General features: G+C 40.0%; 1 protein-coding gene across 1 annotated transcript in view; it reads left to right on the top strand.

The window, feature by feature from the left end:
- The window catches only part of opn8c (opsin 8, group member c), a 123,379-nt gene that overhangs the window by 2,916 nt on the left and 104,766 nt on the right, over nucleotides 1-15,697 (top strand). The window contains exons 2-3 of the mRNA XM_056262677.1: nucleotides 3,247-3,528; nucleotides 7,680-8,011. Of these exons, the coding sequence (XP_056118652.1) occupies nucleotides 3,247-3,528; nucleotides 7,680-8,011 (614 nt within the window). The remainder of the gene's footprint in view (nucleotides 1-3,246; nucleotides 3,529-7,679; nucleotides 8,012-15,697) is intronic.

Genomic DNA, 15,697 nt, shown 5'->3' with positions numbered 1-15,697 from the left:
GCAGGGATCCTGTGGGATTGAGGTGGATCTGGAGCGACCGAGGGCGGAGGCGGAGCCTGAGGGAGGACGGAGCGAGTTGGAGCCGTAGGGATGGAGGACGGAAGAGAAGCAGACGGCCCGCAGGTCCGTGGTGAAGGTGACGTGATGTCCAACCCAGGTGGAGTCGACGGCCCGCGGGAGCTCAGCTCAGCCGAATGCCTGATGGTCACTTCTGACGTCGAGGGAGGGAGGAGGTGACAGTGACGTTGGTGGTACGTCGGGACTGATGGGAGACAACTCGAGTGGGGCAGTAGACCTGGTTGGGGTCTGAGAAGAAGGCTGAGACAAAGAACTGGCAAGACAAATATCCACAGGAATATTTAGAAGAGGAGGTGAGAGAGGGAGGCTGGGTGGGACTAGTGAATCCAAAACAGAATAATCAGGCTGATAAAGGGTTAGATTCAAATGATAGTCCAGAAACTCACTCTCAGTGAGGGGCGGGTGGATGGGGCTCCTATCCAAACCTTCAATGCCCCGGCAATGGATGGGACAGCTGGGTCGCACACCTGGTCAGACGGGTTCCACTCAGGCTCCGGTGTGATATCAGGCTCGATCGCTCCTCCTAGCGCGGGCTCCAACATCGTGGCTGAGCCATTCTCTCCGTCTGCGGTGGGCACGTGCTGCTGCTCCTCAATGTCGGTGGGTTTCTGGCTGGGCACTGGATCCACAGGGAGTATGGATCGGGGGTAGAGCCTCTCCAGACATCGAACAATGGCCTCCCTCCAGTCAAGTCCTTACATGTCTGGGAGGCCTACTTAATGTATCTTGTTATCTAAACAAGAACGCTCGGCGAGCAGGCAGAATTACATTATCCAATCCAGCATGAAGTGGCCTCTCCTGGCCAAAGCAGTAAACTCAGCTGCAAATTCAGCTATTCTGTCACAGTATAAGAAGTTCAAAGATGAAGATGAGTCAAAAGCTCCAATCCAGAGGTATTTAATAAACGAATAAACTCAGATAATCCAACACAGTGCAACAGCAAGTCTACACACAAATAATAGCCGCCAATGAACTGAGGAAACACAGGAACTTAAGTATACAATGATCATTAACTAAAAGACAGGTGTAATAGGTGTGTTGATCAAATGAAATGCCATGGTAACTGATTAGAGAAATGCCATGGTAACTTCCCTGAGTCCCTGACAGCACTATTCTGATTTGTGAACAATTTCACAGTACAGTTTTAGTCAGTTAACCCTTCCCTGAGTGTCTTCACTACTGTGATTTGTAAAAGGTTTTACAATATAGTTTTAGTCAGTTAACCCCTTCCCTGAGTGCTTAACTTCACTGTTCTGTTTTGTGAAAACTTTCAAAGTAGCCTACAGTTATGGTCAGTTAACTCTTCCCTGAGAGCTTAACTGATTTGTGAAAACGTTCACAGTACATTTTAACCCTTCCCTGAGTGCTTACCTTAACCATTTTGATTTGTGAAATCTTTCACAGTACAGTTTGGGTCAGTTAACCCTATCCTGAGTCCTTAATATCAGAATGGTGAAGGTAGAAACTCAAGGAAGGGTTTAATTGTACACTATTTTGGCAGTGCTCAACCAGGGATGTACATGTTAAATGAGTTATAAAAGACTTTACCCTCTAAAAGAAGTATGGCCCAATGCACTGTTAATATGAAGGAATGTTTTGTGTTGGTGTAAATCTCCTGGTTATTTTCTGTCAAGTCATTATTTTACATTTTATTTATTTTTATTGACAGAAAAAAATAAACGGACATTTATGTATGTATGTACACTCACCGGCCACTTTATTAGGTACACCTGTCCAACTGCTCGTTAACACTTAATTTCTAAGCAGCCAATCACATGGCGGCAACTCAGTGCATTTAGGCATGTAGACATGGTCAAGACAATCTCCTGCAGTTCAAACCGAGCATCAGTATGGGGAAGAAAGTTGATTTTAGTGACTTTGAACGTGGCATGATTGTTGGTTCCAGAAGGGCTGGTCTGAGTATTTCAGAAACTGCTAATCTACTGGGATTTTCACGCACAACCATCTCTAGGGTTTACAGAGAATGGTCCGAAAAAGAAAAAACATCCAGTGAGCGGCAGTTCTGTGGGCGGAAATGCCTTGTTGATGCCAGAGGTCAGAGGAGAATGGCCAGACTGGTTCGAGCTGATAGAAGGGCAACAGTGACTGAAATAACCACTCGTTACAACCGAGGCATGCAGCAAAGCATTTGTGAAGCCACAACACGCACAACCTTGAGGCGGATGGGCTACAACAGCAGAAGACTCCACCGGGTACCACTCATCTCCACTACAAATAGGAAAAAGAGGCTACAATTTGCAAGAGCTCACCAAAATTGAACAGTTGAAGACTGGAAAAATGTTGCCTGGTCTGATGAGTCTCGATTTCTGTTGAGACATTCAGATGTTAGAGTCAGAATTTGGCGTAAACAGAATGAGAACATGGAACCATCATGCCTTGTTACCACTGTGCAGGCTGGTGGTGGTGGTGTAATGGTGTGGGGGATGTTTTCCTGGCACACTTTAGGCCCCTTAGTGCCAATTGGGCATCGTTTAAATGCCACGGCCTACCTGAGCATTGTTTCTGACCATGTCCATCCCTTTATGGCCACCATGTACCCATCCTCTGATGGCTACTTCCACCATGTCACAAAGCTCTAATCATTTCAAATTGGTTTCTTGAACATGACAATGAGTTCACTGTACTAAAATGGCCTCCACAGTCACCAGATCTCAACCCAATAGAGCATCTTTGGGATGTGGTGGAACGGGAGATTCGCATCATGGATGTGCAGCCGACAAATCTGCGGCAACTGTGTGATGCCATCATGTCAATATGGACCAAACTCCCTGAGGAATGCTTCCAGCACCTTGTTGAATCTATGCCACGAAGAATTGAGGCAGTTCTGAAGGCAAAAGGGGGTCCAACCCGTTACTAGCATGGGGTACCTAATAAAGTGGCCGGTGAGTGTATGTATGCACAGTATGAATGTATTCAAAATGTTTCTCACACAAAAAGAATAACATGTTGTGTGGCTTTGGTTCTTTACTCGATATTGTTGTATTTTCACAGTTTTCACCAATAGGCAATTAGCTACTGTACGTTAATGGTCATGTTTTGTATGTAGTATGTTTAATTTGATATCACCATCTCATGGCAAACAGTATTACATATTCATTTTATGTGACTGACTTTCTGAGTAATACTCTTCTCTGTTTGCTGTTGCAGTGATACTGTCCGTACTCGGCAATGGAGTGGTGTTGGTAATCTGTTTTCGCCGCAGAGGGAAGATGGTTGGTTCAGAGCTGCTCTGTGTCAATTTGGCAGTGGTTGACTTTCTTGGCTGTATCTGCTTCTACCCGCTGTCAATCTTGTCATCTTTTAGCCACGTATGGCTGGGAAGTCATGCCACCTGTGTGTATTATGGCCTAGGCTGCTTCATCTTTGGCCTGTGTGGCATGTTCACCATAGCTGCCATCAGTGTCATCCGTTACATCAAGACTTTTTATGGTAAGAGTGTGAGTAAAGTGAAATAAAACGTATAAATGAGATTTAGCGTTTTAATGAATAGTCATTGTATTGTTTAGAATACAATTCATACAGTTGTCAGGAATATGCTTTGTGTGACCTAGGGTGTTTACACGACAATGATATACTAAAAACGGAAAGGTTTTTTCTTTGTACAGACGACAACATTATCAAAATGATCCCCGTTCACGTGGATGCGCGAAAAACGAATAAAAACACTGTATTATGTATACCAGGCCATCAGTTAGCGATGTCACTTTGTAAAGAAAGACTAGTACGCGCGTGTAAATATCCACAGAGAAGTGGTGCCAAACGCACATACTGTTGTCGTGTAAATGAACAGCCAAAACGCATACAAATAGTTCATTTTTTAGTTAAAAAATATTTATTTAGTAAAATCTTTTAACAAGTCAGTTTTCTGTCATCCTCATTCAGTTCACCTGTTGTCTCATTAATTTTATCATTATCTTCTTATACCCTGTTATGTTCTGTGTCCGTTTTAGTCAAGATTTACGGGGTTGTGTTCTCTGTGTTATTCTCCTGTTTATTTGTGTTTTGAATTAAAGACTATTTTGTTTATTCCTTCATTGTGCGATCTTGCTTGATGGATTTTTGAATTCTCCACCATTTCTTTCCACTGCTGATGGTCATAAATATAAATTGATAACCTAGCATTCAAAGTCTTGAGGATTTAAACCACATTAAAAGTGGTATTTGTGGCCCACTGAAAACATTCACCCTCATTGGTAACACTTTACAATAAGGTTCCATTAGTTAACATTAGTTAATGCAGTAGTGAACATGAACTAACCATGAACAACATCTCTGTTCAGCATTAGTTAATATTTGTTAACGTTAACTCACACATGTACTAATGCATCAATTCACATTAACAGCACGGTTAGTTAACATTATGCATTAGTGAACATGAACTAACCATGAACAGTGCTTGTAAATAGCTTTACTGTTTTGTAAGGTTAACTTACTGTACATATTTACATTAGTTTACGTAGCAGTTGACACACACTAAGTATGAACATTTCTAACTCACCATGTTACCCTAAATGTGAAAATACTGTTGTGTACTGTTACGTCCAAGGACGTATATTTTTGCGAAGTACATGGTACTGTGATCTGTGTGTTTTCTTTGTTGTTTTGGTGTCTCCTGCTCTCTTTTGGCTCCTCCCACTTTTCCACTCTGGCAGGTAGCTGATTACGCCTCCAGCTGAACCTGCTTATCAACCAGGAGGGACGCAGCATAAAAGCCAGCAGAACTACCATTCAGAGAAAACCTTTCTCCAGAGCATGGTCTGTGTCCTGCCCGGCCCAGTTGTTGAGAGCTCTTGTGTTCCTTGTTGTGGATCTGTGCAACTATAACACAGTCTCATCCCAAGACGTCATATGACTGACGCTTTTGACCATACGTCAACATCCGACGTTTTAGGGTACCCTTTAACGTCAGTTAGATGACGATCCTAGGGCGTCATCCAACTGACGCTTTACCTTTAGCGTCAGTTAGATGACGCGGGTAGGTTTAGGTCTGGGGTAGGGTTAGGATTAGATAGCGTCATCTAGCTGACGTTGCCTCTTTCTGTTGTTTTGGCCTAGAGAACTGTTGTTTTATTGCAGCTTATTGTTAATTTACTGGAGCCACGCTCTGTTGCTTATTTGTGAGACGTCCCAGTATATACCTTTTTGCTTGATCATTTAAGCTGCTATTTATCTGATTATTTGCTTTGTTTATTGTCTGGGAACTGTAGGGAGGTAGGCGCCATTTTTATTTTGCTATCCCCTGTTTTCTCCTGGTTTGTGGTCAGGAAGGGAGAGAGTGTACGTTTCTGTTATTTGTTTGTATTTTCTTTTAGAGGTTTAGTAAGAAATTGACTCCCCCAGGAAGATTCAACTTTTGTGTGTTATTTTGGCATTGCCCCCTCCTGAAGTCTTTGTTTCCTTCCCAATTTGCTCTCTAAGTAAATTGTTGTTAACTTTTGAATAAAATTGTTAAAAAGAACTTCGTTGTTGTGGTGCTGTGGCAGGGCCCTGACTATTGCTCTTTTAAAATCATAAACTTTGTTACGTTCTGACCCCTAGACATTCATAGGACGTACAGTACCTTATCAACACTCTTTTATAAGGCATTGATTTGTTGGTAAACATAATTCTACAGCGGAAAACAAATGTTAGTAACACATCAGTTGAAATAGTGTACACTTTACAATAAGGTTTATAAATTCCATTAATAAATGCTATATTAATGGTAAGTCATGTCAATAAAGAGTCTACAAATGTTAGTAACACATCTTAATGTTGAATAGTGTACACTTTACAATAAGGTTATAAATTCCATTAATAAATGCTTTATTAATGTTAATAAAGAGTCATGTTAGTAACACAGTTAATGTTGAAATAGTGTACACTTTTCACTCAATCCATTAATAAATACTTATTTGAATGCAAGTAATGATAGTAAAGTGCGTATAAACATGAACAACATATTTTTCCGCTGTAGAATTATGTTTACCAACAAATCAATACCTTATATATATATATAAAAGAGTGTTGATAAGGTACACAACAGTATTTTTACATTTAGGGTAACATGGTGAGTTAGAAATGTTCATACTTAGTGTGTGTCAACTGCTACGTAAACTAATGTAAATATGTACAGTAAGTGAACCTTACAAAACAGTAAAGCTATTTACAGGCACTGTTCATGGTTAGTTCATGTTCACTAATGTGTTAACTAATGTTAACTAACCGTGCTGTTGATGTCAATTGATGCATTAGTACATGTGTGAGTTCACGTTAACAAATATTAACTAATGCTGAACAGAGATGTTGTTCATGGTTAGTCAATGTTAACTAATGCATTAACTAATGTTAACTAACCGTGTTGTTAATGTCAAATGATGCATTAGTATATGTGTGAGTTAACGTTAACAAATTTTAATAACTAATGCTGAACAGAGATGTTGTTCATGGTTAGTTCATGTTAACTAATCATTAACTACTAATGGAACCTTATTGTAAAGTGTTACCCTTAATGGTTCTAGTCTAAAACAGTTCTCTTCATTAGACACATCATTCAAAACTAACAGCTCTAGTGTTTCATTTTGGAAAATTGCCATTTAAATTGCCACTTTAAATTGCCACAAAAAAAACTCAATGTTTTGAGTAACAAATAAATTATTTTAACCCCTTGCATTTCTGTTTATAGTGTAAATACACCTAATTCGATCACCTGCAAATCCAAAAATTATCATTTTGAAAAACAAATAAATGTTACACATTTGCATTTCTGATTATTTTATAAATATGTACTGAATATGCATAGTCACCTTTATATAACACTTTATACAATACTGATTGTTGCAAGGCAGCTTCACAACAGTAACAAATTTAAATTCTGCTGTAAAGCAGCTCTACATCAAGCCAATAGTGCCATTATTCAGCTCACGTCAGTTCAGTGTTGATTCAGTTCAGTTCAATAACAGTAAAGTTCATCAATTGTGCATGCATACTGTACATACAGTGTATTTGTGCATATGTGAGTGCTATGACAAACTCCTGTGCACTCCACTGCACACTGGACAAGCAAAAGACACAAAAATAGTAGTGTTTTACATTTTTCACATCTGTGTGTAGTTTGGTGTGTATTTGGCTAATCATTTGTGTGTAGAGATGTAAAAACACAATTTTTAGAAGGGTTACAACAGTTTTGAATGATGTGTTCACTTCTGCATGTGATGTGAGATGTTTTACATGTTGTGTGCATTTTTTGCACGTGGTTTTGAGAAAAGTAGCCATAGTTTTAGAAATTGTGTGTAAGCAATTAAGAAAAAAAAAAAAAACGGTTCAACTTCAAGGTCAGTTAATTTATCATGTAACTGGTAATTTTTGGCATTCAGAGCGACCTCCATCTATGTATACAATGCTAAGTTTTCATAATCCAATCAACAACCAATGGATAAAATCAAGTCCCGTCCTGTTTTTTTCTTATTTGATAATTTCACTCTGAAATACATCACAATGGTATACCATTTCATGTCAACCAATCAGATTTCTAAGGTCTAATTAAGTAAATCAACTCATTTATGATGAATTTACCAATATTAACTTCTCTGTATCTCCAGCTACATGGCTAGAGGGAGCCAACATCCATCTGGTGTGTGTAGCTACATGGATAATTGCTGCTGTTTGGTCCTCCTTCCCGCTGTTTGGCTGGGGCGAGTATGTGCCTGAACCATATGGCATCTCCTGCACTGTGGCCTGGCGTCGTTACCACACATCCATGACAGATGCTGTTTATGTGATCTGCTCCTTCGCCTGCTTCGTGCTAATTCCAGTCTTGCTTATCGTGGTGTCACAGTGCAAAATCTTGCTGAAGATCTATCGATTTTCTCGCACCCTTTCCACTAAGGGCATCCACATCAACCTCCGCCGTGCAGAGAAACACCTGTCTGTGGTGAGTTTCAGTTCTGAAACTTACAGGATATTCTAGTATGATGACCTCTTATATGTCAAAAGCTCAAGGAAAATTTTTTTTTTTTCAATTCATGACCCCTTTAAATAATGATCTGTTAATCAATCAACATGTAATGTTCATTTGTAAACATTAACAAGCACATTATCTCATATTTATATCTATGTGAATATACTGTATATGATATGTTAAGCATTATATAATATGTGTTAATGACAAGCCAACACATTAAGTTTTAATAGTACAACAGTATGTCTTTCTTAAGCCAACATAAATCTTTACTATGATAAGAAGACTGTCACAATATCACCATGTTTGGACTCAGTTTGCACTAGTTATCAAAATAGTTACTGATTTGATTTGTCAGCTTTGCCCAGTCTCCTTTATGGTTGTGTTTGCCTGCTTGTCTTCATGTGGATTACCTTGTGGATATTACTAAATAACATATTAACCTTTCATCTTCACCCTTGTGCCTTTATATGCAGCATAACCGTAAAGAAGACAGACGTTCTTCAGAGTGATAATATTTTGTCTCACAAACTAATAAACAAACCACACACTGTTCAAATAGTGTAATGGGTTAAATGAGTTTTAAAAGAAGTTTTCGTTGTATCCATGCTAATAAAGCCTACATTGTTCTTTGAATCCAACTCAGTCTCTCTCTGACTGAAGAAGAGTATCCACGATCCTACTTTTTGCCATATTAGGTGTGTTCGACATCGGCTGCGGCTGGATGTAACTGATCGGCGAGAGTAGCCGCGTGCAGGCGGGGAGGAGCTGCAAACGGAGACGTGAAGTCGGACACTTTCTGGTTCCTGTAGTGACCGCTCACGTGGTGTTTGTATACTTTACCCAGTAGCGGTTTTAGGCACGGGCGAACCGGGCAGTCGCCTGGGGCGGCATTTTTTCATGTCACATGGGGGGCGGCACGAGCAGTTAAAAAAATCCTCTGCGCCGCGAAGGTTTTCTATTTTCTATCATTTCAATTCAATTATTGGCAATGGCGCCCCTGCTTGCTGAGAAGGTGCCGTGCACAGAAGCTATGTCAAGGGGGTCTCCAGATTGGAGGTAGCTCACCAAGGGGCCGTTCACATATCGCGTCTTTTGCGCACTCGAGGTCGTTATTTCAAATGTAGGCGCACGGGAAGCGCGCTCATAATTGAAGCGACGCGCTCATTTTTTCCAGGAGCAGCGAGATGAACATTTTTAATCTTTTCAGTATGGGGGTGCACCCAAACACGTGGGTGTTTTTCTCTTCTCCGTAAATAAATCTTTTAGCAGAGCTACAGCAAGCGTTTTTCTGTGGTGGAAATCCTAAAACTTCTTTGTCGTTGTGGAGAGCGCAGTGCATGGTTGTATAGCAACGACAGCCATGGGAAAATCGGACCGAATTTTACTATTAATAATAAAAAATAAGCTACTGTGCATTATAAATGTCAGGAATTTATCTTTATTGACCCATTCTTTTTATAAAGATGATTTAAAGGCTGAAATATGTGAGGTTTATCTTTTTATAAAACCTTTTTTTTGTCAAAAGTTTATTTGAACGTGTAGGCTACATGTTATTAGATAACATAAAACACACTCCTTTAAAATTTGACCATCATCTTTAATGTTATTAACTTGGTGAATAGATTTCATTGTGTATTAGGCCTACTTTTTGAACAAGATTCTGTGTTTAACTGTGAGCTCGAAGGGGGTCTCGCCCAGGGTGTAATTCAATGTAGAACCGCCACTGACTTTACCACAGCTGAAGTGAAATAAATGCAATATTTGCCAAATACACAGATGTTTCAGAGACATTTTCATTCAATACTTTATGTACTGCTTCATACAGCGTTTGTTTGAACAAGAATAAAGTTCAACATAAGCCTACAGCTACTATCAATGAAGTGGAATCAACGTTTTTTAATCAGTTTTATTTTGATAAACATAACACAATACATCGCGACTACATGAAAAGAGTGTTTACTGTTATAAAAAAAACTGATTTGTGAGCTTTAGTGGAACTAAAGGTGTGAGAATAAACCGAATAAACACGAAACGCACGTGATCGTTGTCATGCGGTGAATCCGGCCAATCGTGGAACAGCTGTGTCGTCATCAGAGCTCGTGCAGCCCAGAGCAGCCGCTCTTCAGAAGCTGCGCTGGCTGAGTTCTCCGGCTACTCTCGAATCGCTCTCGCGGTACTTTGATGGCATACGTCACAGTCACGTGGCGTCGGCGCTGTATCAAGTCGGACAAAATTTCTAACCGGCATGCACTGCTTCAAGTCTGCCGCCGATCGGTCTGCGCAGAGCTGCATGAAGTCGAACAAGCCTACTGTCTATCTGCACATATTCATATGCAAATGTCACGAGGTGACGAAATGGAGATGGAACTAAACAGTCTGCGGAGGGATGTTTCCACCCGGAGCGATTTCAACCGAACACCAAGCCAGCCTCGGATGCGTCGCTACCATAGTAACAACAGCAGCTGATGGCAGAGTGACAGCAGGTGCAGCGGATTAAGCGGCCGTTTGATGATTGGGACACGCAGCCTTGAGAACCAGATAAAAACAAAGTTTTGAGAGACGGAGAAGGAGAGCAGTACGGGGCAGCAGCACGGTGCGAGCAGACGGGGAACGCGAGTGCAGCAGCGTGCAGCAGCGTGCAGCAGCGCGCAGCAGGGGTGGGGGGGTTGCAGTGTTGGGTTATTGTTGCACCCTTATTCTGGTCCCTGTCAAGATGGGCTGAGAGATTCCCGTGGGACGAATCGGCTGGTGAGATCGATCTGCGGAAAGGGATCTGCTACAAAGAATTGAAGGCGAAGAACAGAGAGGCAGAGGGCGAAGTTGTATACCCAGTATCATCGAGTCTACTCACTGGGTGAAGATGAGTACCAACCTTCTATTGGCTGTATTGAATGTGATTCTCACATGAAGATATTGTATATGAGGAGGAGTGGCATAGGGAAAAGGAGTCCAGACGTCTGAATGAGAAGACAGCTGTTGTGATGCATGATTGATGTCGCTAAATTCTTCCGTCTTACCGCCCCCACTGTTCAGAGCGAGGAGGTGGGCCATGGCCCTAAATTTCACGGAGTGGATGAGAGTGACGTGTGTTAATGCGGTGCCCCACCGTGTGTGGTTGAGGTGAAGTTGCTGCATGCTTAATGTACAGAATTCTGTCACGTGCCCATCGGTCTTGTGTTACAGTTTGGAGTTTTCTGCGGAAGAGATTAAGTGAATGTGAAGTCTGAGCCTTCTGCACCTGATATACGGGGAAGAACCAACCGTACTCAGGGTACGTAACGGTTGTCTAGTCGACGCCCCCTTCACAGCCGTAAGCCTTGGGCACCTGAGAGACTGAGAAGAGTTAACCGTACGGAGAGTAAGCCTTGGGCACCTGAGAGACTGAGAAGAGTTAACCGTACGGAGAGTAAGCCTTTGGCACCTGAGAGACTGAGAAGAGTCAACCGTGCTTAGAGTACTTACCTGCTGTCCAGTCAATACCCCTGCAGCCTTCAAGGTACGCGCCGCCGTTGAGGAGTGGCATTCCCCTGCAGCCATTGGATACTGAGAAAGAAGTTTTAAATTAGGATTTACAAATTATTTTAAGTCAATAAAGTCTGTTCAATTTTCATCTCGTTGTTCTGCTTGGTTTCTGGTCTGCTCCTCAGTGGTACTGGCTAAAGGGAGGGTGTAGACTGAGTCGGCCCTCCCGACCTGTGACACAAATGTACACAGTGTCACACCATGTCCCTTAAACAAGATCATGTTTCACAATGCAAATGTTTGTTGCATGACTCATGTACCTTCCCTTAGGGAGTGGCAACCGTCTTTAAAATTCTCATTCTAAAGGTTAAATGAGAGGAAATCATCGCTGAATCTCGTACACAATTGAGTGTCATCGTACAACACCATTCTTAATCTTTTATATTGAGTTTTTTACAACCATCAAGCTTCAAAAAGGTGAGTGTGAGTTATTTTATAATAGCTAAGTTTGCAGTATGTGATCGCACACAAAACAATGTTGTTAATTTGTTTTTTACAAATCAATCCGTATAATGTGAACTCAACCCATAGGAAACCATTATTGCTTTATACACACTCTTTTGCTTCTGTCTGTTTTTAAGTGTATAGGGTAGGTGGAAGTCCTTGTATTTAACATCAAATCATAAAGTGTGCTTTATAATCATACAAAATTTAAAGTAGCCAGATACTCTGATTGTTCTAAGACCCAAACTCTGCTTGTGACATGTCTAATTAAAAGAATGCTGTCATGACTGGTTCTGAGTGCTGGTTCTGATTTGTGGTCTTTTAAGTCATTTTTCAAAATGACGAAGGGCTCTTTAGATTAAGTGTATGTGCATTTGGAGTATTGGTGTACATTTTAACATGACATGACATTCTTATAATCTTAACCCTTGTGTTATGTTGCGGGTCAATTTGACCCGTTTCGATTTTCAAGTTGTTGGAAATACTGGTTAACTTTTGTTTTTTTTCTTGATATTTTGTGACTTTCTCATTTATCATGATGAACATGCATGCAAAGTTTCAACATGCTGATGTGTTTTGGCATATACAAACAAAATTACTGTTACGTTCGTGATGTTCGCGGGTCAATTTGACCCTCATAGACAGCCATTCAAAAGCAACTGTACAGACACAAAATAAAAACATTTATTTTCTGTATGTCAGGGCACTTTAACTCCAGTTCTAAAGTGCAAGTGCATCTAAAAGTGCTCTAACCCTAACCAAACACACTTGAAAAAGCTAAAATTACAGTGTTCAGAATTATTTGCAAATTACAGATGAAAATCTTTGTCAGACACAGATAGTAAAATAAGCTCTCATTTCAATATTCAAATTAAATATCTAAAATACCTAGCTTTTAACCAAAACTTTTATGTAGGATTTTCAAAGGCAGCTTCACAGAGCCAAAAAATAAATATAACAAAAACATACATCAAATAATTTTTTTTATTTGGTTTCTCACTTCCCAGTGAGTGAATAATGAAACTAGGAAAATAGGTCTTAGGAAACTATAGGGAAAGTTAACTTAGGAAAATGAAAAAAATTCATTATACAGCTTTTTTTTTTTTTTTTCAGTTAAGATGTTCAAAGCATAAAATGTAAAAAAAAAATGTTTTTAAAAATTAAAAAAATATATGCAAAAAAAAATCAGTATACTGTTTATTTTCCAATTTTGTCAAAACAAAACTGTTTTAAAAAATGTTTTAAAAACATTTTCATAAATCATATTTTCAGATATAATGTTTTTGTAATGTTTGACAAATGTTGATATTAAAAGTTTACAGTTTGTATCTAAATCTTTGTTGTTTTTCATAGTGTGATTTTTGAGGAATTGTATTGAATCCAATTAGGGTCAATTTGACCCGGTCCATAAGGGGAGTACACAGAAATCGAACAGAACAAGGGTTAAATTAATTGTATTTTTTTGTGAATCTTTCTCCAGAGCATCATATAAATAATGGAACCACCAAAACATCGGCCACTTTGTTTTGTCTCTTGGAACACTATGGGAATCAGGTTCACAAAAGAAAAAAGCTCCAAACTCGAACTTGTGTTAGATGAACTCATCAAACTGAAGGCTGATATTGTCTTTTTACAAGAGACACATATTGGACCTCAGTCTTACAAAGCACTAGAGAACATAAAAGGCTGGAGGTCTTTCTTCACTGTCCACCATCCTCGCAGCAAAGGAGTTGCTATCTTGATAAAGAATGAAACAATATTTCGCTACGTATGCCATGATGAGGATTACAGTGGAGGCTATATTGTCCTTTTCTGTCGTCTCTTTGGTCAGTTGTATACTCTTGTTAATGTGTACAACCACAAGGAAGACAGATGTATGCTGAAAAGATTGGGAGACTATTTGAGAGCTATTAACACTAAAGGTGTGGTTGTGGTTGGTGGGGACTTCAACACTGTACTGGACCCAACTATTGATAGGATATCATCGTCAGATCAAACGTACCATTCCTCACTTAGAAGCATTCTTGAAGATTTCACAGAATCTTTAAATCTCAAAGATATATTTGCATTAATGCATCCAATGGAAGAAGGCTTCACACGATCTCAGAATCAGAGTCATTCAAGGTTGGATATGTTTTTCATGCCAACCAACAAAGTAAATTCTGTCAAAGGCTGTGAAATTTACCGAGCAAAAATGAGAAAATCTAAAAGTGGGAACAAGAGAATTTCTGATCATGATCCTCTAGTTTTAGAAATAAAAGTTCCATCACTGCTAGAAATTGCAGTGCCGGAAGTTGCCTCAATGTTAAGTGAATTTGGATACAGTGGAAAACCAGACCGAAGAGCAGGGAAAATAAATGGTGCAGAAATCCTAAGTGCCATTAGATCTTTGTCTGACTCACAAGAACAAACTCCTGATCATCTCAGAGTTTGTGACTACAAGAAGAATGACCTTCCAATGACAGAAATATTAAAGATAAACTACAACATGATGCTGAAGTCTAAATATGTTCCTAAACGTTTTGTAAAATCATTGCTTACTTCAGACAAAATGCATTCTTTCAATGTTGACTATTTGATATTGTCTCAGATTTTAGCCAAACGCCTTAAAGTGTTTCTAACGCCATCATTTAGGAAAAGAAAAAGGATAGTACGCAGTGGTCGTATTTGTGTGACTTTTGCACAATGCCCCCAAAAAATCAAGATGTCTTTCCTCATGCAAAGTCTCTCATCACTTACGTCTCTTAAACATATTACCCCTACACCACCAAAGGACTTCAGCATTCTGGAGAATCTCCTCCCCAAGGCCAAACACTCCATCAAAAACTACAGAAAACTCAGTCAAGGATGTCCTCTAACCATACCCATCCTCACAATGGCATTGAAACAACTGGAAAGTGACATAATGGCAACAAGCAAAAACTCTGGCAACACTAGTGTCTGCTACTTCAGACAGTCTCTGATCATTTCTATAGACAATGAGACAATTGACAGGAATAATAAATTGATCAAACAATTTAAGAAAAATTCTGGGATCAAAATTGTGTCAAGCAGGACGAGGGCCGTGAGAGAAAAGTACGAGGCTGGTGGCGTGTGGCGTAACCCAGGCCCGGTTCTACGGGGGTGCTTGAGAAAAGTGAAAGCACCCTCAGAATAAAATTTTTATTAGCACGAGTATAGTACTAATAGTACAATAGCATAGGTCACCTGTAAACGCGATTTTGCCGACAAAAGAAACACAGACGGATTTCACACTCATATAATACACAAAATAAATCCATTAACGCGATTTCTCAAATCAGAAATGATTTAATTATGCTTTCATGCATTGGATTGGTTGTGTCCTTTGGCGATCGTGATACGCATAGGTGAAGCTGTCTCTTTAATGGCCCACTTTAATTTGCGCCACACTGGCTTCCGTAGCTCCTCCGTGAGATAAGAGGCTGGTGTGATGCGCAGCTGACCCTCGTTAGTAATGCTTCCCTTGCCACAAGAATAAAGGCCTACTCCCCCCCAAAAAAAAATGAGAGTCTCAAAAATCTGTATTTTTTCGCCATTAGGGGTCGCTAACCTCTTCAAAACAATCACAAAGGCGTAGATTGATGATGCAGTAAATGAGTGTGGAATCATGGAACTTGTCGTCATGCTGATGGATCTAATAATGTTTATGGGGAAATAATGTTTATGGAT

The sequence above is a fragment of the Rhinichthys klamathensis genome, unplaced genomic scaffold (assembly GCF_029890125.1).
Source record: "Rhinichthys klamathensis goyatoka isolate OS25496 unplaced genomic scaffold, OSU_Roscu_1.1 h1tg000196l_1, whole genome shotgun sequence".
NCBI lineage: Eukaryota > Metazoa > Chordata > Actinopteri > Cypriniformes > Leuciscidae > Rhinichthys > Rhinichthys klamathensis.
The sequence above is the reverse complement of the archived record's forward strand: the minus strand, read 5'-3'. Positions and strand labels throughout refer to the sequence as shown.